We start from the raw sequence: 25,229 nt of genomic DNA on the forward strand, positions 1-25,229 counted from the left end.
AGCTAGTTTGTTATATTCTCCATTAAGTTCAAAAGTGAAATATAGCACAAATTATTCCCCCAAAATTTGTCATGAATAAATACCAGTTTGGCAAAGAATTTTTTTTTTATTTAACAGTATGTATACAAACTGTTTTCATTTTGAATCTGTGTCTAACCTGTATACTCTTGACAAAATCTAGTCTGATGAACTTGTATGCTTCTAAAACTGCCTCTGTTTATCAATTCTTTAATTTTATTAATTTATTAATTCATGTTATCTTTACTCAAAAGGACTTGTAATGTTACAAAGTTCAGCTACTATGAGATACACTATGTTATGTTTATTGGAAACATTTGTAAGTACATTATATTTCATTTTCACATGCATTAAATTCTATCTTTCTTTTCTGACACAGAACTTCCTCAGGTGTTACTTACCCTGCAATGCACCCTAGTCAATTGGACGTTTTTAGCACTTTAAAACATGTGACTGGGTTCCTCAACATTCAAGCCTCTAATCCACACTTTAAAAATCTGTCATGTTTTCGTAACTTGGAAGTGATTGGAGGTCGCCAGACTACAGAGTAAGTCCCTAATCTAAGTCATAAATTATGAATCCTTTTTTTTAACAAATAATATTACCCACAATCAAGAGTGTTTTATTTCCACACAGATTTGACCACATTTCTTCATTATGAATTTCCAGTCACCTTCAAAGAAGCATTCATAGAAGATAAATTTTACTTATTTTTGAAAGAAAACTTATGTAATTGTAAAAGATCTAAAAATGTAATAATTGCAAGATTAACTTTGTAGCACAAAATTTTAAAGATAAATTTTCTTCTCAGGCTGATTATATGCATAGCTATCTCAATTAAATGTTCTTTTTCACATTTTTGTACCAATACATAGTTAAAAGACAAACTACAAGAGAAAACTGAAAGTTGTTAAGTCTCAAGTTGAAAGTTCACTATTATATTACATATTTTAATTCTTTCTACTGTTTTAGTTTTAGTAACATTGCAGGAAAGATTTTTTTGCATTTTACTGATACATTTTATTTTGATAATATAAGATCTGAAGAAATAAATGCTTTTCAATTTTGTTTTTACTTTGTAAATGTTTGTGTATTAAGTAGGCCTTAAACTTTTGAACAGAACAGTTATATTGTTTTCAATTTAATCCCAGTCATTTCAGTTCAATTTTTTTTTTACTCATTAATTAAGTTTGAACCATTTCATTACTGAAAAATAAATAAAAACTAGTATTCAAATAATATTTAATTTTTACTCAAATTATCTATAAAATCGTCATATAATAACTTGAAATGAAAATGACCTCATTATATCTAAATCCTGGCTACAATTTTAGAATGAATCTGTGAAGTTGAAGTTTCTTTATTTTAAATCATGATTTATAATTAATTTTACTAACAAAAGAACGTCCAAACTTTTTAGAATTGTTTTTCCTTGAAGCATTATTATTCTTTTTTACATTTTTATATCTAATTTTAATAATAATAGAATGATTCTTTTAAAAAATTTTTTTATCAGTCAGTATGCTGCATTGTATATTGTGAAGACCTCTTTGGAGACACTGAGTCTAAAATCTTTAAAGAAAATAAGAGCAGGAAACGTTGTGATTTTTGAGAATGCTGAACTTTGTTTAGCAGATACCATCACGTGGGAAGATATTATGTTATATAATTCAAATTCTGCACTTATTCAGTATAATGCTGATGAAGAGTATTGTAGTAAGTACATATACAGATCGAGTAAAAAAAACTATTTATCTTTACATTTATGGTGGTTGTTAATTTTCTTCTGAATGTATATCTATTCTAATGCTGCTAACTTCTTACTTTAAGTGTTGTGGTAAAAACTATTGATAAGAGATGTGTCTTGGAGAGAGAGAGAATTAAGTGTAATTTGTGTTCTGTTTGATGGAAGAACTATAGTAATTTGCTTGTAAAGAAAGAATGAAATTATCTGCATGACTACATAATACTGCTGCAATTAGTTTGATAATAAGTAGAAATTCTCTTAAAAAAGAAATGTTCTTTAAAGAAAGTTTCTGAGGTGAGTTAAGAAATAAATATAGGTTATACAAAGTGACTACAGCCCAAACTAAATAGTATATAACATTTCTTCCATTACTAAAGAAAAATAAGTATATTTCTCAGTACAAAAAGTTTGTTTTCATTCAGAATCTCTCTTACTTGTCCCAGTAAGTGTTCGTCATATGTGGTTTCAGAAAAAAACTGATTAATTATTTCTACTTAGAACAGATAGGTCTTGTGTGTCACAACCAATGTAAAGGAAAGCATTGTTGGGGACCTCATGCAGATCAATGTGTGTCTTGTAAAGCCTACAAGCTAGACGATACTTGTGTGAAGAATTGTACAAACCTGGAAAAGTAAGTTTTTATAAAGTATTTTTAGGATATATGTAAATGTAAAATTTTAAGATTGAAGTTTGACCATTGTTGAGATATTCAAGTATTTGCAGACTTTTTTTTTAATGCAAATTTTTACAAAGTAATGAAGTGTTTTGGATTTCACTAATTGTGGTTGTTATATGGTTCCAACATGGCAATATTTAAAGATTCAGATATATTTTTAAAGTTATTTTATTATTATGACAGAAATAGAAACATGTTCTGAAATATTTGGAATTGGCTTAGACAAATATGTCAAATACATATTTATTGGTACATTCAAAATCATAGAAGATAAATTTCTAAATCATTTCTTTTCCTCTTTTGAAATGTGTTTTTAAGGATATCAAAACATATAATAAGTATTGTAGAACACATAGATAAGCATTATATATATATTTCAATTTATTCTCCAAATGTATAGTAATATGTTTTCATTTTTAATATGAATGTTTTTTTTTAGACAACTTAATACTGATACAGTTTTTCTGCTACGAGTTAATTTTTTAGTATTTAAAGTGGATTGGATAAGTGTGCAAAGTGTTCCTATGTTAAGCTTAATTAAGAAATATGTTTTACATTAATTGTGCATATAGATTACCAAAAAGATAAAGATATCAAGAATTCTTAGAGAAATCAATAGAAATTAATACAGAAATACACTGACCCAAAGTTTTAATAATATGAAATACAAAAACGTAACTTTCAGTGAGGTCACTCGACTTTCTCTCTCCCTATCTACTTTTCTTTATTATATGTGGTTTAGCATTTTCAGTAATATATTTTATTTTCCTTTTATATGTATACTAAAATATGGTGAAATTAACAAATGGCCAATTTTGTTCATTTCTAAGTATGTTTTTGTATATATATATATATATATATATATATACACTACTTTTAACTTTAATACTGTAATATAGTTGTTGTTTTTAACCAATTGCAAGCAATCATTTAGGTTGTGCATTTAAATATTAACTTTGTTATAAAAATTTAAATGTTAATAAAGCTTTCTTGTTGCAGCACTTTCCATGTAGGAAACCATGAATGTAAACACTGTCATAGTGAATGCCTAGGAGGTTGCGCTGCCTCTGTAAGTTTGAAGTTTGTCATGAAATGCATAATAGAATCATTCTACATACAAAATATATTAGGAGTAAATGACATTCATTATTTTAACATATAATGTTAACGGTAAGAGAAATTACTGAAACTGTAAGCATGAATTTTTGTAAATGATAATATTCTGTGACCTTGCAGAGAAGAAGTACAAAATTTGAGTCATAGTATAAAGTGTAGCAATTTCATAGTTTGTAAAAATGTCTGTTCAAAATATAAATAACATAAAATTTTGACTTCAAGTATGTCACAAAATGTGTTATAAATAGATGCTGACTCAGAGGCAAAAAAATCAATAAAATGTAAATTTTTTCCATCACTAATGATCTGTTTTGGAAGATTTTAACAAGACAATTAGGTTTACTTTTTCATTTATATAAGATCATATAAATAGAATAGAATTAAAAAGCTATTTATCAAAACTTAAATGTTGGTGAAGTAACAATTATAGGAAATTTACTTATTTTACTAATGGGGGAAAACACTGGTGTTTTATGTCACTTATTTGCTTTAATATTGATATGCACATAAGGATAGGTATCTATATATAAAAATAATTTGAAAGATGTTCATCAATATATTTTGCCTTAATTGGAATATAGATATTATTAGATGTTTAAAACTTTCTTATCATACTTTCAAAGAAATATGAATTATTATGTAATCCTTTTGAAAGATTTGTTTAAACTATTATTTCCAAAAGTGCAATCCAATAAATCTTGAACCAAGAGTTCTGACAGTTTCAAAACAGTGAAAACTTAATTTTAAGTTGTTCTGAATACTTAAAAAAGTTGCTTCTTTAAGCTAATGAAAAATTCAAAAATATATGTTACATTTTATTTGTTGGACTTAGTTTTGACACCAGTGTTTTGTTCACAAGGGTAATGACAACTGTATGTCCTGTCGGAATGTTAAGGATGGGCCTTACTGTGTCTCCATATGTCCACTTGCCAAATTCAGCAGTAATGGAATTTGCAAATTTTGTCATGAGGATTGTGCAGAAGGGTGAGCTGACATTTGCTATTGCTCACTGACTTGTTCTATAGTAACAACTAATAATATTCATGATGTATAACCCATCATCCTAGCTTTATTGTGAAATAATGAGTACATTTATAGAATAAATTCAAAATCACGAAAGAACAACTTCTCTCCTTTAGTGCTGGTTATCCACCAGGAATAAGTAGAAAACATTTTATACCCAATTGTGGCTTAACCTCTAGTTCACACACAGGTTCTGACATCAGTATTAAACTAACGGATCTCCAGTGTATCAAACCTCAAGGAGACAGCTTTCCAGTTGGATTGTTAAATATTCTTCTTGTATTTGTAAATTAAAGGACATTCTTGTCACATCCTGTGTTGAACTAACAGAGTGCTTTAATTCATTAAAATGGAATACAAGTGTAAAAAATTACAAATGCACAAATTGTACAATAATATATAATCGCTATAAGTCAACACAGTATTATATTTTTTACCTGTTGCAAATTACATTTATTTATGTTTTATATATTTTCAACTGTCAACACAATTCAGTATGGTGTTTTCTCTTGAAATAACAAGAAAGCATTCTGTCCTGACTGGGGTTTTAACCTAGCTTTCCCAGCAACAAAAAAAAGCATTTTGTCCTGACTGGGATTTTAATTCGGCTTTCCCAGCAACAAGAAAGCATTCTCTCCTGACCACGGTTTTAACCCAGCATTCCCAGCTCACATTAACTTCTCAAACCATTTATGACTACATTAAATGACTTAATGACTTTGTATCTTATAGAGGTTTGTAACTTATTTTTCATTTACATAAAAACAATTCTTTTTAATGAAGGCTTGTAATGAAATATTTTGAAATTGTTGTATATGAAGAAATAATATATAACATTGTATGAGAAGTAACAACAACAATATGGTTGGTTGTGTGTGACTAAATAATCTGGAGTTCTTTATGTGATGAAATAATCTGGAATGTTTAATCTAAGACAGACATAAACTGCAGTTTTGTGTACTAGCACAATGATGTAATGTTTATAATCTTGTGGTTAAACTACGTCTCATTTTGTACACTTAATATAACTATGATTGTCAGTTTTATAGGGGCTGGATTCTTTACAGTAGGTGTCTGTGACTTGTTGGCATTATATGAACAATAAATGGATAGCACATAATCCTCTTGTTTTAAAATATTACATATTCAAACAAGTCAAATGTATGTACAAAAATCTTTTACACGATAGGTTATCACAGTCTTATTTAAAACTGAATAATTCTCTTGTTTTGTCAAATATCAACACAGGCTGATTGAATTACTTTAGAATCCAATTGACAAAACTAATTATTTTTCTCTACTCTGTTTCTTACTATACAATCTGTGAGAAATTCACTTATGTTACCCTGTGAGTTACCACAAATGTATCAAGAACTTTAAATAATTGCCTCCTTTTCATCAAAGTTCACACAGGTGGGTTCAATTACTTTAAAACACCCCTTAACAAGACAAATTATTCTCTTTATCTCTGTCAAGCTATGAAACTCACTTTAAATATTGTTCATTATGGCTAAACTAACAATCACGCAGTCTAACTTCACTTTCTTACTCAACATTTTCTCATTAAACTTCACTTGGTCACCAATTAATACATACATTATCCAATTGAGGCATAGAATTTTCTTCAAACTATGAGACGCTATGATGTAAAAATACTCACTTAAGGCAAAGAGAAAAATACAGAAGGTTTGAGTAATGTGACTTCAAATTACAACAACTGAACAACACATACAATGTACAGCTCTTACCGAGTTACTTAATGAAACTTGTCATAACTATCGCCTTAAAAATAATCAATTTTAACACTGTTGTTACAAAAACTAAATAATTATTAAATATTAGATCACTAAATTAACTAAATAATAACTTATACTAAACAGTCTTGTATGTCCAACAATGATATATTAATAGCGATATATAGTAACGTGTCTGATTCTTAAACCTAAGGTTGTGTACTTTTTGTTTTTAGCAACAGTTGTTTCAGCCTATTATTAAACCTGAGTACAGGTAATGTTTATTGCATCTGCTTTATGTACACTTCTTAGAAAATGACAATAATATAGAATAAGTTTATTTTATGACAGTCTTTAGCATATATTTGCATATTTGACAGGAAATTTGTGTCTTGACATTCACTTTTTGCAATCAGTTATTAAGTATCCTGTGAGTTATTCTTATCTCCATTAGATCCACAAGTAAAACCTTATTATGATATTTTTTTACGTGGATACATTCTTTTACATTTATTTTTGTTGTTGTTGTAGCTGCACTGGCCCAAGCAACATTCTGGGCCCTAATGGGTGCAATTCCTGTGATAAGGCTGTTGTAACCAGCAACAATGTGGTAAGCACATGATTTCACCTTATGTTAGCTGTAGTTTGGCAGGGCTGTACAAATGTATAAAATAAAGTATTTAGCTAAAGAATTTACTTGATAAAAGAGGCAAAACTTAATGGATTCCTAATTTTGGAAACTTGGTTAAATAAAATACAGCAAGTATTCTTATTCTTGAACTCTCTTAACAAAGGAAGCTAAAAGCTCTTTACTTTTATATTTCTAAAGCCTATGGTAGTTCATAAACAATATAATTGAATACCATAATGTGAAATGTATCAAAGTTTGTATGAAACAAATTGGTGGAAATAAATTCATGTAACTGCTCTGAGGACTACAGTTTCTAGCAGTGTCAGCTGTAATTGGCATAGCAGTCCCATACATAAGAAATGTAACTAAATTACTGTAAAAGAGTACATAGAGTAAAAAAACAACAGTTCTTCATGGGACATTTGTCAAAAGAATTTCAATGAACTATTTTAATTTTCTTTTAGATGTGTGTGCCAGCTGACCAGCCTTGCCAAGAAGGATATTACACAGAATACATTGGGCCATCAGATAAAGTCTTAAAGAAATTGTTTGGAAAACCTGTGAGCTCACTATTTTATTTTATTATTTTGTAGCAAATTAAGAAACTGTTCTCAACACATTTTAAGATATAGAAAGAAGAGTTATGTATATTATTCCAATCTGTGCTTTAATTTCTTCCAAACCTCTTTGGATCTGAGATCTGGAACTGGTTAGATTTTCTTTTTTAAAGTCTAAAGCAGTTGCTTTGTGATTGGATATTTGCCTAATGTAGTCAACTACATTAATCCCCTCTAGTTCCTTCTCAAATCATAGCCTCAATAATGGTTAAATTGTTGTTTTCCAAACTCAAAATTCTGCCCCTCCACCCATCGATGGCAAACCTGCAAGATCTTTTTTAGAAAGTTAGGACTGATTCTTATATTTATATATAGATTGTTTTAATGGTGTATTAATTTATTATAAATAAATTACATATAACATTAATATGGATACATAATTAAAAACATTTTTTATTTCAGGCCAATCTATGGCTTCTAAAATATGAATTGTATATGTTTTGACGTTTAACACATCATCATCAGAAGTGAATTTGCATAAATGTTATATTTATTCTTTTTAGCTAGGTCATGTGACCTCTGTGTAAGTTTATATTTCTGCATAAATCTTGAAGGAGATCCTGCCACATTCATGCACATATATTTGTCAGACCTTCATCTCGATTTAATAACATATGACCTTTTTTTAAACTTTATTATTTCTAAATATTTGTGGATTTTATTGACTCTAATACTCTTTGGTTGAGCCAATATTACTGTTTTTTCCATAATATATATATATATCTTATTTGTGTTTTTTTTGTACATAATATCTAGTTAGTGCATGATGTTGTTGCAATAACTGGAAAGGAACTATAAGTTCATTTTGCAATAATGAATTTGCTTTTTTACATTGCACATGATGTTGTTATATTGTATATGATTCCTTCTGATACTATATCTTACCTCCTCTCACAAAATAGCTTTTCTTGATTAGTACTGCCCTTTATCGGTGCAAATTTCAATGCTTGCCACTATCTTTCCACCTCCCACTTCTGCATATTCACATGTAAATGATTATGCTGCAGCCCTACACCAATAGGAATGAGACACAACCCCTATTGTGCTCTTTCCACATTTACATTCATTAGTCTCTTCTCGATTGGCAGTAGTACTGTACAGACATGCTTATTTATGCTTGCAAATTTGTTTACATTTTCCTTTATACTACAGACTTTTTCTATAATTTTTCAGGTTTTTGAATTGAGAAAGATTGGTTTTCAACTTTTCTTACTTTTTTCATATATATATACAATTTTTTGCTTCAAGTTTGGAATTATCATTATGCACTCACAGTTTTAGGTAGTTATGACTACCACAACTATTACTTCTGCTGTGGATTTACTGAACACTATTACCGGGTTGAGTACTCAATTATCAGACAGCAATTATTCAACAATAAATGTTCACGTTCATGCAAAATTCACCACCACATGAAGGATATCCTGTCATGCCTGTTCCTGGGGTGTCTGACAGGGAGGACATGAATTTGGACAGCCTACTTCCCATTCACAAGTATTATCATGGAATTTACCCTTTACCCAGACCTCCTTCACTCGTTGTGGAATTAATTAATTCAGGTTTGTACTGTCTTATCCTTATGTCCTGTTTCCTATGATTCACAATCTGCTCTCCTTGGTGATGTAACTATGGGTCAAAATTTAGTGTTCCCTCCCTCACCTGATGTTGGGGTATTTTTGGGATGAACTTCAGTCACAGGTCAGTATGCCTCATCCACCTTGTATAACTGTAGATCATGCTTACGCATTTCATAGATCTTCCTTCCTTTATCTTGATTCCCAATGTTTGGAATCTCTCATTACATTGTGGGGTTCAAAACCAAATGCATTGGTGAATTTCTCACAATCTCAATTCTCGTATCAGACTGATTTTGTCCACAATTCTGTGTGCATTATCAACTATGCACTTGCTGGCTCAGGCAATTCACTTGTCTTCTGAAGGGTTTCCATATTATGTTCATGGTCTTCTGTTTACTACAATGGCATGCCTTTCATCTTCGCCTCTAGCTCATTAGACGTGGCTACTGTTTCTATATCTCCCCCCCCCCCCCATCCAACCCTTTGCCCATCCAGGCTTCTTGTTCTTCATCCATTCGCAATCAAGTTTTTACTTGACGGCGTATCAGACGATTACAGAGTTGGGGCCAGTGGGAGCCAGTTTTTCCATTTTTGCCATATGTGGACACCATTTACAGAGGATCAATGGGTCCTACAGGTTCTTTCAGAAGGAGGGTTTGGCCCTTCACTTCCCTTCTCTGTTGTCTCCTCATCCCATTGCTTTCCCCCACCAGCATCTACAGGAAGTGGTTTGGAACTGACTTCAGAAATGGGCCAAAGAAAGAACCATTTCAGCTGAGGTTTTACTCCCATCTGTTTATCATACACAAAGATTTGGGAGAATGGTGACTGGTTACAGATTTATCATTCCTGAACCATTTTCTGGTTGTACCCAAATTCATGTTGGAGTCTTACTTAACCATTCAGTGGGTTTCCATTTCCAGGTTGTGAATAACAAAGGTTGACATGTCGGATGCCTATCTACATATTCCATCTCCCTGGCATCCTGAAATTTCCTCTGTAATGTTATCAGGGGCATGTTTATCAGTTTCAGGCTCTACCATTTGGCCTGGCCTTGGCTTCTAATGCCTTCTGCCAATTATTGAGGTTGTTCGCTCGACTGCTTCATGGCAAATGTCTTCGTTTCCACCATTACATGGATGACTGGCTGCTTTTGGCTTCCCCTCAGGTTGAATCTGCTGTTAATACACAATTTCTTCTTTGAGAGGCTGCCAGAGTGGGTTGGTTCATCAAGATGAGGAAGTCATTTCTCACACCCTCACAATATCTAATTCATGTGGGTGTGTTTTTTAATTCACTCATCAGTCGGACTCAATCTTCTCTCCTTTGTTTATGGAATATGGCACATCTCGTTTGCAGTGTATTGGCCTATTCTTTTGCTACTGCACAAGAAACCCTATCTCTTTTGGGGATGTAGACTTCTCTTGGTTATGCCCACAAACGTCACCTTCAGTGAGTGCTACTCAACCAATGGAACCTCTTTTGGGATCCCTTGGATCCTCCTAAGGTGTTTTGGAAGTTGTGTGCTCATTGGAGAGGGTGCTGGTTATGATAGGGGTTGTGTCACGCTCCTGTTGGTGGAGAGCTGCTGCTAATAATTTACATGTGGATATGCAGAAGTTGAAAGTGGAAGGATAGTGACGAGCACTGAAAATTTGTACCGATAAAGGGCAGTACTAATTGAGAAAAGTTATCTTGTGAAAGAAGGTAATTATCTATCGGAAATACATTTTCAGTTTAGGAAAATGTTAGCTTTTACCACATTTTTTAAGTGATAAATTAATTTTTGAGAATTGAATAATATGAAAAACCAAATAATTACATTTTTTTACTGACTAGGGAATCAATTAAAGTGACACTTATGACATTCCCTTTTTTCTGGAGTGAAAAAACGTTCAAAACTAAGAATGCAACATCTCCTCTTGATTAATGTTTAGTAATCATATCACAAATGCAAATCAGCAGTAATCAAAATTAAGTAGTTTTCTTAGGTAACACTCAAAATGTTTTTTTATTTCTTGAACGGTTTGCCATTCATGTAATGTGACACAAAATTATGTCATGGTACATGATCTTGTTTAAATATACTGACTGTCAATATGTGTTTTTGTGTTTATTAAGGTTTGCCGACCATGTCATAATGAATGTTTAAACTGTACTGGATATGGAACACACATATCTTTATGTGAGTGCAAGAACTACATCTCAGGAGAACAGTGTAAGTCAATGTGCCCCATTGACCACTATGCTCATAATGCTAGTCGAAATTGCCTGAAATGTTCCAATGAGTGTAGAGAATGTATAGGTCCAACCACCATGGAATGCAAAGATTGTCGTAACTTCAAAGTTTATCTAAAAGATGACAAATTAAAGGTTGGTAGAGTTATCTTTCACAAGGCTCAAACATTTGACAGGTCTTGTTTAAACTATATTGACAAAACAAATTGAGTAGCTTTATATATTTTTTTAAATCAGAGATAGGATGTTAAATGCTTGATCCCTCTTTTGTTTTAACCCATTTTTCTGGATTAGATTAGTTTTTTAAAAAATCATAGGCTGGAAAAAATTTTTGTCAAACCATATTTTAAATAAAATTTTGTCATGTGAAAGTTGTTTTTATTTCATCTGTTTCTCATAGCTATAACATTTATTTTTATATTATTAGAATTAGTGTGTTGGACGTAACAAGAGCATGAAGTATTATAATTATGATGATTTGATAGCTGTATACTTTTGTGGGAATGTTTTAAGTTACTAGTGTACTCAATTTGCTGTTGAATATAAGAAAGATATTTCTGTGTTTGTCCTAGTTTAACTGCACTGTTGTGTGTCCACCTGAAAAGCCATACAGAGTACTCCAAGAATCACCATATTGTTCCAGTGTGGACCCATCAGAGTAAGTGTTAAAGTTCTAGAACACATTCATACAAATAAAATGTTTAACTAGATGCAAAATAAACTAATAAAAAATAAAAGATACTATATAATAAAGGCAGGTGGGTTTAAATAAAGCATATTATAAAGTATTGTTTTATGTTTGCTTGAACCTGAATAAATTGCCTGTTGCTAATGTTATATTTTTTATGAAAACTATTAAGAATTGTTGAGCAAAATTATATTACGAATTGTTCACATAGATAATTATGACACTCATATTATTGTCTTTTTTTCACACAAACGGCAGTGAAAGCAGGTGAGTTGACATACTTTTTCAATCTCTTGTTGAACAGACTTGAAGAATGAGCTTGTTAATATTTTTCTGGTGAAAATATTCTTACTCCATATAGAACTTTCTTAGTGGAAAAATCTTGAACTACATACTTTTCAGTACTTTTATTGTTGAAATAGTTCATGCTATATTCTTCTCAGTTGCTGTTTGGTAAAATTCAATCATCAAAACTTTTAGTAGTTTTTGCAATAGAAAGGTTTAAAATACATTACTTTCTTTCATTTATCGTGGAAGTTTGCAATGATATGCTTCTCCAAAACTTTTTTAGGGAGCTGACTTCAGATATAGTAAAATAGTTGTTCTAGTCTTTTTATTGATGAATTGATTCAAACTTATTGTCTCCTTGCTTTCAAAATTACAATTGCTGAACTTGCACAAAGCATTTTTATTTTTTTTCTGGCATATTTTTGTGTTTAAAATATGCCAAAAATCTAAGTATTTGGAATAATTTCACAGTGATATAAATCTTATGAAGTATGAAAGTAACCAAACACATGAATTTTCAACAGCTCTAGTGAAGAAAAGAAACACCGATTTATTCTGAGTGTTACTATTGCTCCCTCACTGGCTTTTTTTATTCTTGTTGTGGGAATTGTATACTGGTTACTGCAGCGTGCTCGGAATGCCAAAAATACTGTAAAAATGGCTGAGGTAAGAAAGAAGCATCTCTTATTTTTATCCATAAGTGAAAGAAAGAAATATATCTTAGAACAGTGTATTACATTGGTATGTTTCACTGGCAATATCTTGCATTTTGCTCCTAGCTCAATTTATTTGGCAAATAGTAACATATACACCTGGAAAAAAGTTAAGCACCCCCAAATATTGTTCAGGATTGCTTATTGAAAATAAGGTTTAATTTTCATGATGTTGAGCAATATTCATAATTTCAAACATAATTAAAAGGATGTGAGCGATTGGACGTGAAGAAGGGAGCAAGTTGCACGTGGGGAAAAAAACGCGCCTGATTTAAATGTCACACCTGAATCGAATTTCTGAATGCAAAATCATTTTAAGTAAGAATGGCAAGAAGACGGATATCAGAGGCGCAGAGATGGCAAATTATTGGCATGAATTCCACTGGTATGTCCTACAAGGCGATAGGTAGACAGCTTGGCTATCATTACACAGTGATCAGCCGTTTGGTCAGAAAACATGTTGCCACCCAGAATGTTAAGGACCGTCCTCAATCTGGTCGACCATCTGTAACAACCCAACGTGAAGATAGGAGCCTTGGTAGATTGGTCAGACGAAATCCGTTTGCAACAAGCACTCGTCTTAAAAGGCAGTGGTTACCTGGTCGTAATCTGTCAACCAGAACAGTAAGAAATCGTTTAAAATCTGCGGGACTGAAGTCAAGGAGAGTCATAAAACGCCCGACACTTGACGATCGCCATCGCAGGGAGAGGTTGGCCTGGTGCAGAGCAAGGCAGAACTGGAACCTTCAAACCTGGCGACGAATACACTGGTCAGACGAGAGTAGATTTTTACTCCACGTAACTGATGGTCGAACCCGTGTTTGGAGGCATTCGGAACAATGTTTCTTGGAGTGTAAGCTGCGTTACAACAGTGCCTTTTGGTGGGGGCTCAGTTATGGTATGGGGCTGTGTCTCGCATGATTGCAAGCTGGATTTGGTAACAATCAATGGCAACCTTACTGGTGAAATAACACCAGGGACGTGCTTACACCTGTAGTTGTGCCTCATTTTGACAACCACACGTTAGCGTCAAGACTTTTATTCATGGATGACAACGCTAGACCTCTCCAAAGCCTGTATTCGCCTACTCAATTGGTCCCACAGATGCTCTATAGGGTTGAGATCTGGACTTCTTGCTGGCCAAGGAAGAGTGTTGACGGATTCATTCTCTAAATAAGCCTTTACTGCCCTAGAGCGATGCTAACTGTTGCAATGTCTGTGGAGGAGGCTCCAAAGCCTGTATTCGCCTACCCAATTGGTCCCAGATGCTCTATAGGGTTGAGATCTGGACTTCTTGCTGGCCAAGGAAGAGTGTTGATGGCCAGTTAGACGTCTGATTTGTTGAAGCGTTATCTGTCGCCATTCTCGGTGCAAGTGAGCTTCAGTATGCGGCGCAGGGTTGCAGCAGTCATCCAGGCAAACGGTGGATATACCCGATATTGACTTTTCGATGACTAATTATTTATTGAATTGTCAAATCACATTACAAAATGTCAATCATGACCCACACATTGCCGTTTTTGAGCTTTCACTGACAATACTTATTAAAGATAATTTTAAGCGTGAAAACTGTCCATATTTTGATGTCATGATATGTAAATTAAACATTTTTATTTTACGGTGATAATCTTGTTTTCTTGTGCCCAATAATGCATAATTTCATTTGATAAACACGTTTAGATTGAATGGTAATTTATAATCAGTCACAAGAACGTCGAATCTGAATCATTTGAAAAAAACACGGGGGTGCTTAACTGTTTTCCAGGTGTATAGTTTGTCTGTTTCTAAATAAGAGCTTTAGTTTAATATTACTCTACATACAGGGGATTAATTGCACTTTTATATGAACAGTGTGAATACCTTAATGAAACGACTTGTCATCGCAACAGCGAGGAATGGCCTCATGGGTGACACCTTTAGCACCCATATATTTGTTTTATGGTAAAGTTTCTACTATTCGACGAGGAATGCTGCCACGTATAGACTATGACGGGAGGAATATATGTCACAACCCCTTCAAAGGAATGATATTGATATAGCTTTATTGCTAAACGAAGAACAGCCAAAGAGCACAAAATTTCGAAAAATAAATTCTTTAATATTCTCATTGGAAGCGTGAAAGTTCATATAGCAGAACTTTTAGAACAGTAGTGACTTCTGAAACTACAAGCCAAGCCAATTAAGAGCATTACTCTTGTTCAATAATGGAAGCCATAGTTGAAAAAGAAAACTATGTTCTTACCTAAAAAAAAATGATCTTGAAATAAAGCTGGATGTATCTCCTGGCACTCTTAAGGAGATAATGAATAAGGATTCGAAACTGATGGAGTCTTATAAATCATTAGCTTCCAGCTGTCTTCATTAAAAATATGATCATGGAAACGTGAATGAGTTATAATAGTGGCATTGTGTACAATGGTTTGGGTTTGGTTTTGGTTTGAATTTCGCGCAAAGCTACACGAGGGCTATCTGCACTAGCCCTCTCTAACTTAGTAATGATAGACTAGAGAGAAGGCAGCTAGTCAACACCATCAACCGTCAATTCTTGGGCTACTCTTTTATCAACGAAAAAGGAGATTGACCGTCACATTATAGCACCCCCACGGATGAAATGGCGATCATGTTCGATGACGGGGATTCGAACCTGGGACCCGCATATTACGAGTCGAGCTCGCTAACCAGTAGCTCTATATACAAATGATGTATGGTCTAAGTTTGAACCTCATTGCACAGAAGTATGTTACAAAGTAAACTGCAATACCATGTAATGTTGTGTAATCATGTCCAACAGACTGAATGAGATCGATGGTAAAGAAATTAGTTCTAAGAGAAACGCAAAACCTGGAGCATCGTTCTTATAAAGTGTGATTAACGTTCAGGAAAATAAAAGTGGTAAACAATTTGGCTATTTATGAGTCATAACACAACAAATCAAGCTTAACTAAGATAAGAGTAACATTTCAGCCATTCTAAAACCAGATTACCAGTATTTTTTGCCAAAAATAAAAAAAGTTTTCTGGAAATTTCTCAACTGCAAAAATTTTGGTTAAAAATAGGAAAGGTCACTCCGTTAGGTTATTTTACATTCGATGTATAGAAATAATCTTGTTTAATATGTAATGAAGAAGTAGCAAAAATATCGTTAAACTTGAAGATAGATAAAAAAAATAAATACCTGATTTGTTTAAATATTAATAACATTTTCAATTAATGTCAAGTGGATCTCATTAAATTTTATTAATAGAGGCTGCTTTGTTTTTGATGTTATCCCTTTCAAGTTATTAAATATAAAATACTTACTAAGTTTAATTTTTTTTAATTAATGATGATATTAAGACTTTGTTGCTTGTTGGCTCCTCTCCTTTGTCAGATGCTATAATTTTCGTTGAAAAAAAAAAGAACTGACATTTAATGAGGACGTTAGAAGATAAGAGGCAGGTGATTCAGGATAGATAAAGCGATTTCTGGCAAGGTCTGCCACACCATTTTCTATCAGCCCTCAATCATCGGGTTATGTCAGCCTTTGAGCCGACAAACAACAAGAAAGATTTTCTTCGCGACTAATTCAGGGTTTATTTGAATTGGCTGGTTGGGTTTATAGAGTTGACTAGGAAAAAGGTTAATTGGACGCAATGAAGCGAACTTTTAGTTATCACTGCTGAATAAGGAAATAAATTACTTTTGGTCTTTACAGTCAGGTAGAAATGTCAAGTTAGTTACGTTTAATATTTTTATAAACTTATCTGGTTGTTTGCGTACCTGTGTTTTGATCGACATATAAATGGCTGTTGATTATTTCTTATAAACTTTTACATAACATCGCCTAGGAAGGAGAAGTGAAAGGAGTAGTTGATACAGTTTGAAAAGCTAGGTCTCTGTGAAAGTCTGTAAGCTTATTTGTATTTGAAAATAAGATCAGTAGATTGTTTAACTGAATCGGAGTAGAGCAAAAACTGAGCGTGAAAGCTAAGAAATCGGGTAGATACACTTAACAACAAGTAATACAAACTCATCTGTAAAAATATGGTACAGTTTCGAAAGAAAATCCCTTAAGACAAAACAAAATCTGATATCAAAGTACATCTATATTTATGAAATGGATAATTTTTTGTCGGACTGCATCCTTTGGATAGATTACACGTAATATTAACATTAAAAGCTCACAGCTCGACACGCTGCTTCAAAGAAGATACAAGAACGAACCTTTGAAATGTAATCACGTTCACAGTCGTTCAGATTACAGTGCTATCAAGGAAACATGTTGGTGCAGAAAATCTTTTCAGAAAGATATAAAGTTATTATGGATAAGAGTGTTGGTTTTTTCTCTCTCTCTTTCTGACCCTAGGAATACATTACTAGCCTGAGCTTCTAACTTTTCTGACCCTAGGAATACATTACTAGCCTGAGCTTCTAACTTTTCTGACCCTAGGAATACATTAATAGCATGAGCTTCTAACTTTTTTGATCCTAGGAATACATTACTAGAAGCTTCTAGCTTTTCTGACTCTTGGAATACATTACTAGAAGCTTCTAACTTTTCTGACTTTAGGAATACATTACTAGAAGCTTCTAACCTGCCGTTCGAAGAAAACATCGACTTTAATTGTACATACACATGACATACTTTACCCATGATTTTAACACTACATAAATGGCTTCTAGTTTAAATAAGATTTACAAACGATATAATAAATTAAAAGCTTTAATAATGCTCGTATACAACACAGCTAGTTCTCGGATTACTAATGTTTATAATATGTTATATCTAGTTACTGATGTTAATTGTGATTACAAGGTTATAAAGGTAAATTATGTTCAAATAAGATTGAGGGATAAATAATTTCAATTATGTTTCAATACAATTCGTTACCAATTTTAATAGTATTTTCCCATAACAGAAGTAAACTGATGTTTCGATATAACTCATTATACGTTTTAATCATGTCTTCCCACGATAGAAGCGGTTACTAAATAAACTGATGTTTCAATATAACTCGTTATAAGTTTTAATGCTATTTTCCCATGATAGTCTCAGTGACTTTCATGAGATGACGTAATATTGCACAAACGACATTCTCGAATAACATATTTCTGTTTTCGTAGCATGCTTTAGGAGATATATTTCTTTCTTATTAATATTGGTAATATCATATGAATTTGCCTCAGTAATGCAACCGAGAAAACATGTTTCATTTCAATAACATTATCGTGGGGATACAATTCCTGCTCAGTAAATTAATATTTACTTCTGACCAAAGCAAGCGATTTGCATAGACCATAACTAAAAATCAACCCAGTAATGGTATGGATAATTAAGTATACTGTTATTACTTATTAGTATTTTCGGCCGTAATCCCAATAACATCTCTGAAAAGTTCGGTCAGCTCAGGTGATTTATTTTTAGAGCATTAACGGAGCACATAAACACTCTTAGGATTTCATTTCTCAGTTTCAGTGGCAATTTTGGAACAATAAATGTCCGTCTCAGTTACAGCTCTAGAGTGATACAGTTTTCTCTCGTAACATTCTTAAGATAGAATACTTCCGTTTCGGTAAAGTTTCTGGGATGACTAATTTTTGTCCAAGTTCTAATTTTGTTTTAGTAGAATTTTTATGAAGAACATTACCAACTTCCTATGACGTCTTTTATGACACCTTTCTGGGTCAGTAATATTTCTGTTTTGTTACCAATATTTTGTAATTACAATCTTCTCTTTCAGTAGCGTTTGTAAGACCAGATAAATACGTATTTTTTACGGTAACACAAGATAATCACTCGTTTCTGTTCAGTTAAGTTGGTGAGATAAAAATTTTTACCTGATTAATGTTCTCATCCGTCCCAGTATTTATTTTAACATAACACACTTGTGGCTATGTATCCATATACGATTCTTATGATGATACTTTACCTTTTCAAACTCATATTAAATATAATACATTTCTGCCTTAGTTATGATCTTAAGATAACACAATTTTGCTCCACTAATGCCTTTAAGATGTCGCATTTCTATCCTAATAATGTTCTTCAGATAATACATTTGTGTCTGAGTAACGTTGTTGGAATGACATGTTTCTTTCTCGGTAATGTTCTTCGGATAATACATTTGTGTCTGAGTAACGTTGTTGGGATGACATGTTTCTGTCTCTTAAGATAACACATTATTGCCTCAGTAACATTCTCAAGATGACATATTTGTGTCTTATCAACCTTCTTCGACTGGCAGTAACGACAATATATCATTATCTCTTTAACTTTCATTAGCTGACACCCTATTTTGGCGGTGTGATATTTTTAGTAATGTTATTGAATGATTTTTTATAATACGTTTTTATCTTAATAGTGTTAAAGAACTGTCTCTAATTTCTCTGATAGGAAAATTTTGTAAGTATCGTTTTCACACGTCTACCTGTCGTTGGATTATTAAAACTGGACAATTACTTATCTTCGTTGAGAATTCAAATCAGATAAAACAATCGAGCTATAGTTGTAAACGTTTAAACGCTGTGAGCCCAACTACTTTGCTCTCTCTACAATAAGATTTATAATTTACATTCCCGACTTTTTTCAAGGAATAGATTGGATTCTTTAAGAAAAAACACTAACCTCAAATATCGTTCTAGGACTTGGCATACAAAATGTTTCTAAAAAAACATTAAAGTTACCAGAAACTAACAAAACTTATATCAAACTATTAAAAAAAATCTTACCCTTTAAAAATAAGATATTTTTCCTGGATGTGAAGAACGTGCACTCTTTTGGCTACAAGTGACATGTAATGAGGGCAGATTTTCTGTTTCGATCAAGATAGCTTGCGCCACCTCGGTGTTCGCACGAGCCTCCTAACCAATGAACTTTAAGCAAACAGTGGAATCTAAAGGAGCACTCACATTTACGACACGAGGTTGGGTTTCGCAGCACAATCCATTTTCTATCGGATTTATACCTTTCATCTTTTTTTTTTGTTTGCGTTGTGGCATACTTTCATAAAATTTCTGAAATTCGCAAATGTGAGACTTTCTTCTCCAAACTCAAACAGAAAGTTGTACTTTATGTACTGACAACACTTAAGAACTATAATTCTGTCTATCTGTAACCCATGATTTCTCATATAATGGATACCGAACGTAGGAAATTCTGGTAATTTTTCTTCCGATGTACTACTCATATGTCAATGAGGAGAATAAACTTTAAACAAAAGCAAATCCTTAGCTTTCTCTTTTCCTTTCTCGCTTTCATTTCTCACATACACAGCATGTCAGTTCCGCGTTCCATACGCTCTCTGGATCCTCCTTTAATCTCTCCCATCTTAGAAATCTTGATTTACCTTCAAATTTCTCATATTTTTATTATAAACATATCTTTCTTTAGGTTCTGTTTTCTCTCATATACAGTACTTTCATGCATACTTTCTTTGTATTTATCCATGAAACAATTTTTCGAAATTTTCATCTCATCTCTTTTTCATTTTGTGAACCTTTTTGTAATTCCTTTTAAATTATTTTTTGGCTCCTCTTTGCCATTACTTTTCTTCTACAGCAGCTGTTCCTATATTTTATGTGCACCTGTGTCTTCCACTATTTTCTCGTTTTCCTCATTCATTTGTTTCTCATTTCGTTTTGTTTTTCAGTACAAAATTTGCCCTTTAGGCCCTAATAAAAAATGTTACCATAAGTGTTTATATTAAGTCAACAGAAAAGGTGTTAGTTTATAAAATTTTTAATATAGTAATCTATAGCCTTGTGTTTCATAATCTCTTCACGGGTGTCTCAATAAACTATCTAAAAGGCTAATATTTCACATTTCGGTATAAATAATCCACCATAATTTGTCATTACAGAGTAGAAGATTGTTTAGATTTAGAATATATGTATATAATAAATGGTGTATTTACTGACTTTAATCAAATAACTTTGGTTACTTTATTTGTGCTTGAAAAACAAATATAATTTAAAAATTTTTACTTAGATTTATTTTTGCTCAAAATTAATTTTACGTGAGCTTTAAATGTTTGTTTTGTTTGTTTTAGAATTTTCGCGCGGAGCTACACAAAAGACAACCTGCGCATAGCCATAATTAATTTGGAACTTAAATGCAGCTAGTTAGCAACACCCACCGTCAACCTTTGGGTTAATCTTATCTAACCCAGTCTATCCAAGTAGTGAGATTTGACAGTCACTCTTATAGTGCACCCATAACACCAAAGAGCCAGGCGCGTTTTTGCGGCAACGTAACGCGAACCTGAATATTTGGATTCACAGCCACGGCACGCTAACCACTTGGCTACCCCTGGACCCTTGAAAGTTTAAACACAGGATACTGATGTGAATAAAAATACATCTCCCAATTTGTAATTTCTGGATAAAATTGAATTCCACTTTAATAATCAAACTTGACAAGTTAGGTTTTAAGATAATCCTACTGTTGAGACATGCAGAGTGTATTATCCGTTGTTTTTTTTTTTTGTAACATAAAATGATAGTGAGTTTTAGCCTCTGACACAGACTTAAATGACCTGAAAAATTGCTAATTGCACTGATGCTTAAAACTGAAATCCTCCTCTGAAGACAATATGATTTTGCTACGTAGTGCGAACTTAGTGTTTCATACTCTAACATTTCCCGGTGAATATTTAGAAAACTATCTCTGACACATATCTCATACCTGCACTGCTGTTCTTTCAAAGAAATAAAGTTAGAAACATTTAGTTTTATGTATACAAAGTTTTGGATATGTTCTTCAATAATAGGCCAAGTTAGTTTTGAAATATTTAGTATCTTGAGATTTTACGATTACTTCGCCGTTTTGGTTGATAAAAATAATTTGAATAAACCAAAGAAACATGTTATACTTGCGGACTACTTGCACCAAAACAATATTTGCTTTTCGGTGCTTACTTAATCCATAGAGCAGTAATGAATTTTCTTATACTTAAAAATTGAAAGTCATTGCAAGTTAGAATGTTGTACTCTGACCCACTGTTCTTGTTTTGTTTGTTGTTGTTTTTTTTCAGTACAAACCTACAAAATCGGTTACCCACACTCTGTCCACCGCGGAGAATAGAATCGAACCTCGGATTTTGTATTGTAAATTCATAAACTTACCGTTGACCCAGCCACGTAGCTATGCCAGAAGTTTTCTTGTAGTTACGTGTCGTATGAAAGAATTATATAAGAAGCTAAAGTGCTATTATTTATGTATGGGTTTATTTTATTTAACTTCTCAATGCGAATTATAGTTAAGTAGGATACAAAAATTATTTTTGATTCCGCTCTATCGGTAAGTCTTTTTGTTTTGCATTTTTAGAGTTATTCCTTGCTACACACACACACACACACACCCACACACAAATATATATATATATATAAGCATCTCGGTGAAAATTTATGCTGCTAACGTTAGGAAGATGGAAATAGCTTTCTTATTCTTGGACTAGGATGTTATATTAAGGTACAGTAATGAAATGCACACTCTTATCATTTATTACCCTACGTAGTCCATTAACATAGTGAACACTTAAGTTTGTTTCGCAAACGTTGTTTCCACATGCTGTTCATGTTAATACTCCGCATCCAGAACGAGCTCTAAGGCGATTCTTAATCAGGGTTCCTCGCAAAAGCAAAGCGATCTGAAGTTTAATAGCCACAATAGTGCCTTTTATCTTAAATGCTTGTAGCTCTAACAGTGCTTCTTTAAGAACTGTTGAAAGTATTCTACAATCAAGAAAGCAGTGTATGTTGGTTATTATAAACGAGTTTTCACAATACGGATAATAGGTTATTGTGTATTTTTAATATGATTGAGCGTGTATTATATCGTGAATGGGAGTTGTGTAGCTATATTGAGCCGGACCGTGTGTTGACTCAACTATTTGGTTAAGATTAGCTAAGTAAAATCTGTTTTTCCTTCAGATTTAAAGCAAAGATACAGAACTTAGTCATCAGTGATTTTGAGCTGATAGTCTAGAGGTGAGCCAGTTAGTTAGCAGCACACACCCACAAACTCTTGGGCTATTCTTGTCTGATTGGATAGTGAGGTTTGACGTCACTCTTATAACGTAGTCACGGCCCCAAAGTGAGGAGTGTGTTTTGATGACATCAAGACTGACCTCCTTTATTGAAAAATGAAAAATATGTCTTGTGCTTGCAAGGTGTACTGTATTGAATAAATTGATATTGAATTGTAATGTGACACAATTTTTTTGTTTGCAACATACCTGTAAGAATATTTAAATTCTTAGCAAAATATTCTTCATATCTCTAAGTATTTCAGAGTCAGACATGGCCTGGTGGCTAGGGTGTTCGATTCGCAATCTGCGGGTCGCGGGTTCGAATCTCCTCACCGAAAATTCTCGGCCATTCAGCTGTGGGGACATTATAACGTGACGGTCCATTCCACTTTTCGTTGGTAAAGAGTAGTTCAAAAGGTACTAATGGGTGGTGGTATCTAGCTAAGGCCCTTTAGACTATCACTTCAAAATTAGGAACAGAATTCAATATAACAAACGAAACTAACTATTTCCTCTCGTATAGCAAAACCGATATAAACAAATAAAAATGATGATTTTATGTTGTGGATATCATTGAACGATTAATTTCATCTCGCATATTAGAGCAGATCCCTCCTTTTTTTCCCCAATATACTCACATATAGCTTACTTTAAGCTATCTTAATTACATCATAAGCTATCATGTACCTCTCTTGGTATAAGTAAACAGGGAATCCAATATATTGTCCCCTTTCACGTTATTTTCTTTAAGATAAAATAAACTAGGATGGTTATTTAAATACAGTGGTGCATGCGAAGTTTATATAGCTTACTGTTTGTCATACTATAATTGCTGATTTGTGTCAGCAATCACGTTTGTTGACAGCTCCGTTCTGTCTACAATCTAAAGATGAAGTGACACACAATTTCAAGTAAAATAATATCTGAAAATCTCGGAATTCATTGTATATGATTTTATACGGTGGAAACTGCCAATTATTGTTCGCATCTTTTTTTGTTTGTTTGTACACGATGGGCTATCTGTGCTCTGCCTACCTTGAGTATCGAAAACCGGTTTCTAGCGTTAGAAGGCCACAGACATACCGATGTGCCACAGGGGGGTCTTAAAACCTAGGAAACTTAACGGATGACTATTCATACAGTGAAATATAGTTATAGATACTTCCATTAGCTCTGTGTTTGTGCACAGAGAAACATTATTATAGATATTTCCATTAGCCCTTGATTATACACAGAAAAACAATGCTATAGATATTTCCATTAGCACCGTGATTATGTACACAGAAATATTGTTACAGACATTTCTTTTATCCTGTGATTATCTACAGAGAGACATTGCTATAGATATTTCCATTATTCCTGTGCATATATATATATATATATGTAACCATAGTATTCTTGTGATATGAAAAAACAGGCTTTATCTGTTTAATATTAACTGATCAGTAGAAAACTTCACAGGCTTTCCAAACTCAGACTTCAGGACTCTCGTTAAACGCACATACTGTAGCTTCTTTCTTGTCCAAGGACATATAGTGAAATAAAGTATCATATAAATGAATCTATATTAGTACATGGATATTTTTTCTAACAATTCAGTCATGGTTTAGTTTCTCCAACACCTAACTCATTAGGGAACGTGAAAGTAGATCATTGATGGTATACTCTCTGCACGCTAAGAGATGGGTTAACAGCTTTCCAATTCAAAGTTATAGATCATTGATGGTATACTCTCTGCACGCTAAGAGATGGGTTAACAGCTTTCCAATTCAAAGTTAATTAGAAAACTTTTCCAACTAGGTTCCACCATTTTATGTAATATCGTGGAATTCTTCCTTCTGACGTCTATGAATGCATGTTCACGATGTAAACACATTACTAGGATAGAAGTTCATTGTTAAGGTAGAAGTTATGAAATTATTAAGTATGTATTCAAGGTGGTTTCACTGCTAGATTAATATGTATATTGTAATTCAAGTAAACCTACAGACATCGGTCTTGTTTAACAAAATACTGCATATATATATATAAAGTGTAATTCAAAGTGGTTTCACTTTTAGTTGAATATGTATGTGTATATATATATATATATAAAGTATAATTCAAAGTGGTTTCACTTTTAGTTGAATATGTATGTGTATATATATATATATATAA

General features: G+C 32.8%; 1 protein-coding gene across 2 annotated transcripts in view; it reads left to right on the top strand.

Moving 5' to 3' along the window:
- The window catches only part of LOC106459299 (epidermal growth factor receptor-like), a 161,709-nt gene that overhangs the window by 109,262 nt on the left and 27,218 nt on the right, over positions 1-25,229 (top strand). The window contains exons 9-19 of one of the 2 annotated variants that reach the window (XM_022385755.1): positions 398-565; positions 1,535-1,734; positions 2,264-2,396; positions 3,441-3,510; positions 4,417-4,541; positions 6,845-6,923; positions 7,409-7,504; positions 11,260-11,511; positions 11,949-12,034; positions 12,323-12,331; positions 12,877-13,018. In XM_022385755.1, coding sequence (XP_022241463.1) covers positions 398-565; positions 1,535-1,734; positions 2,264-2,396; positions 3,441-3,510; positions 4,417-4,541; positions 6,845-6,923; positions 7,409-7,504; positions 11,260-11,511; positions 11,949-12,034; positions 12,323-12,331; positions 12,877-13,018 — 1,360 coding nt within the window. The remainder of the gene's footprint in view (positions 1-397; positions 566-1,534; positions 1,735-2,263; positions 2,397-3,440; positions 3,511-4,416; positions 4,542-6,844; positions 6,924-7,408; positions 7,505-11,259; positions 11,512-11,948; positions 12,035-12,322; positions 12,332-12,876; positions 13,019-25,229) is intronic. The other variant, XM_022385757.1, reaches the window with a different exon arrangement.

The sequence above is a fragment of the Limulus polyphemus genome, unplaced genomic scaffold (assembly GCF_000517525.1).
Source record: "Limulus polyphemus unplaced genomic scaffold, Limulus_polyphemus-2.1.2 Scaffold589, whole genome shotgun sequence".
NCBI lineage: Eukaryota > Metazoa > Arthropoda > Merostomata > Xiphosura > Limulidae > Limulus > Limulus polyphemus.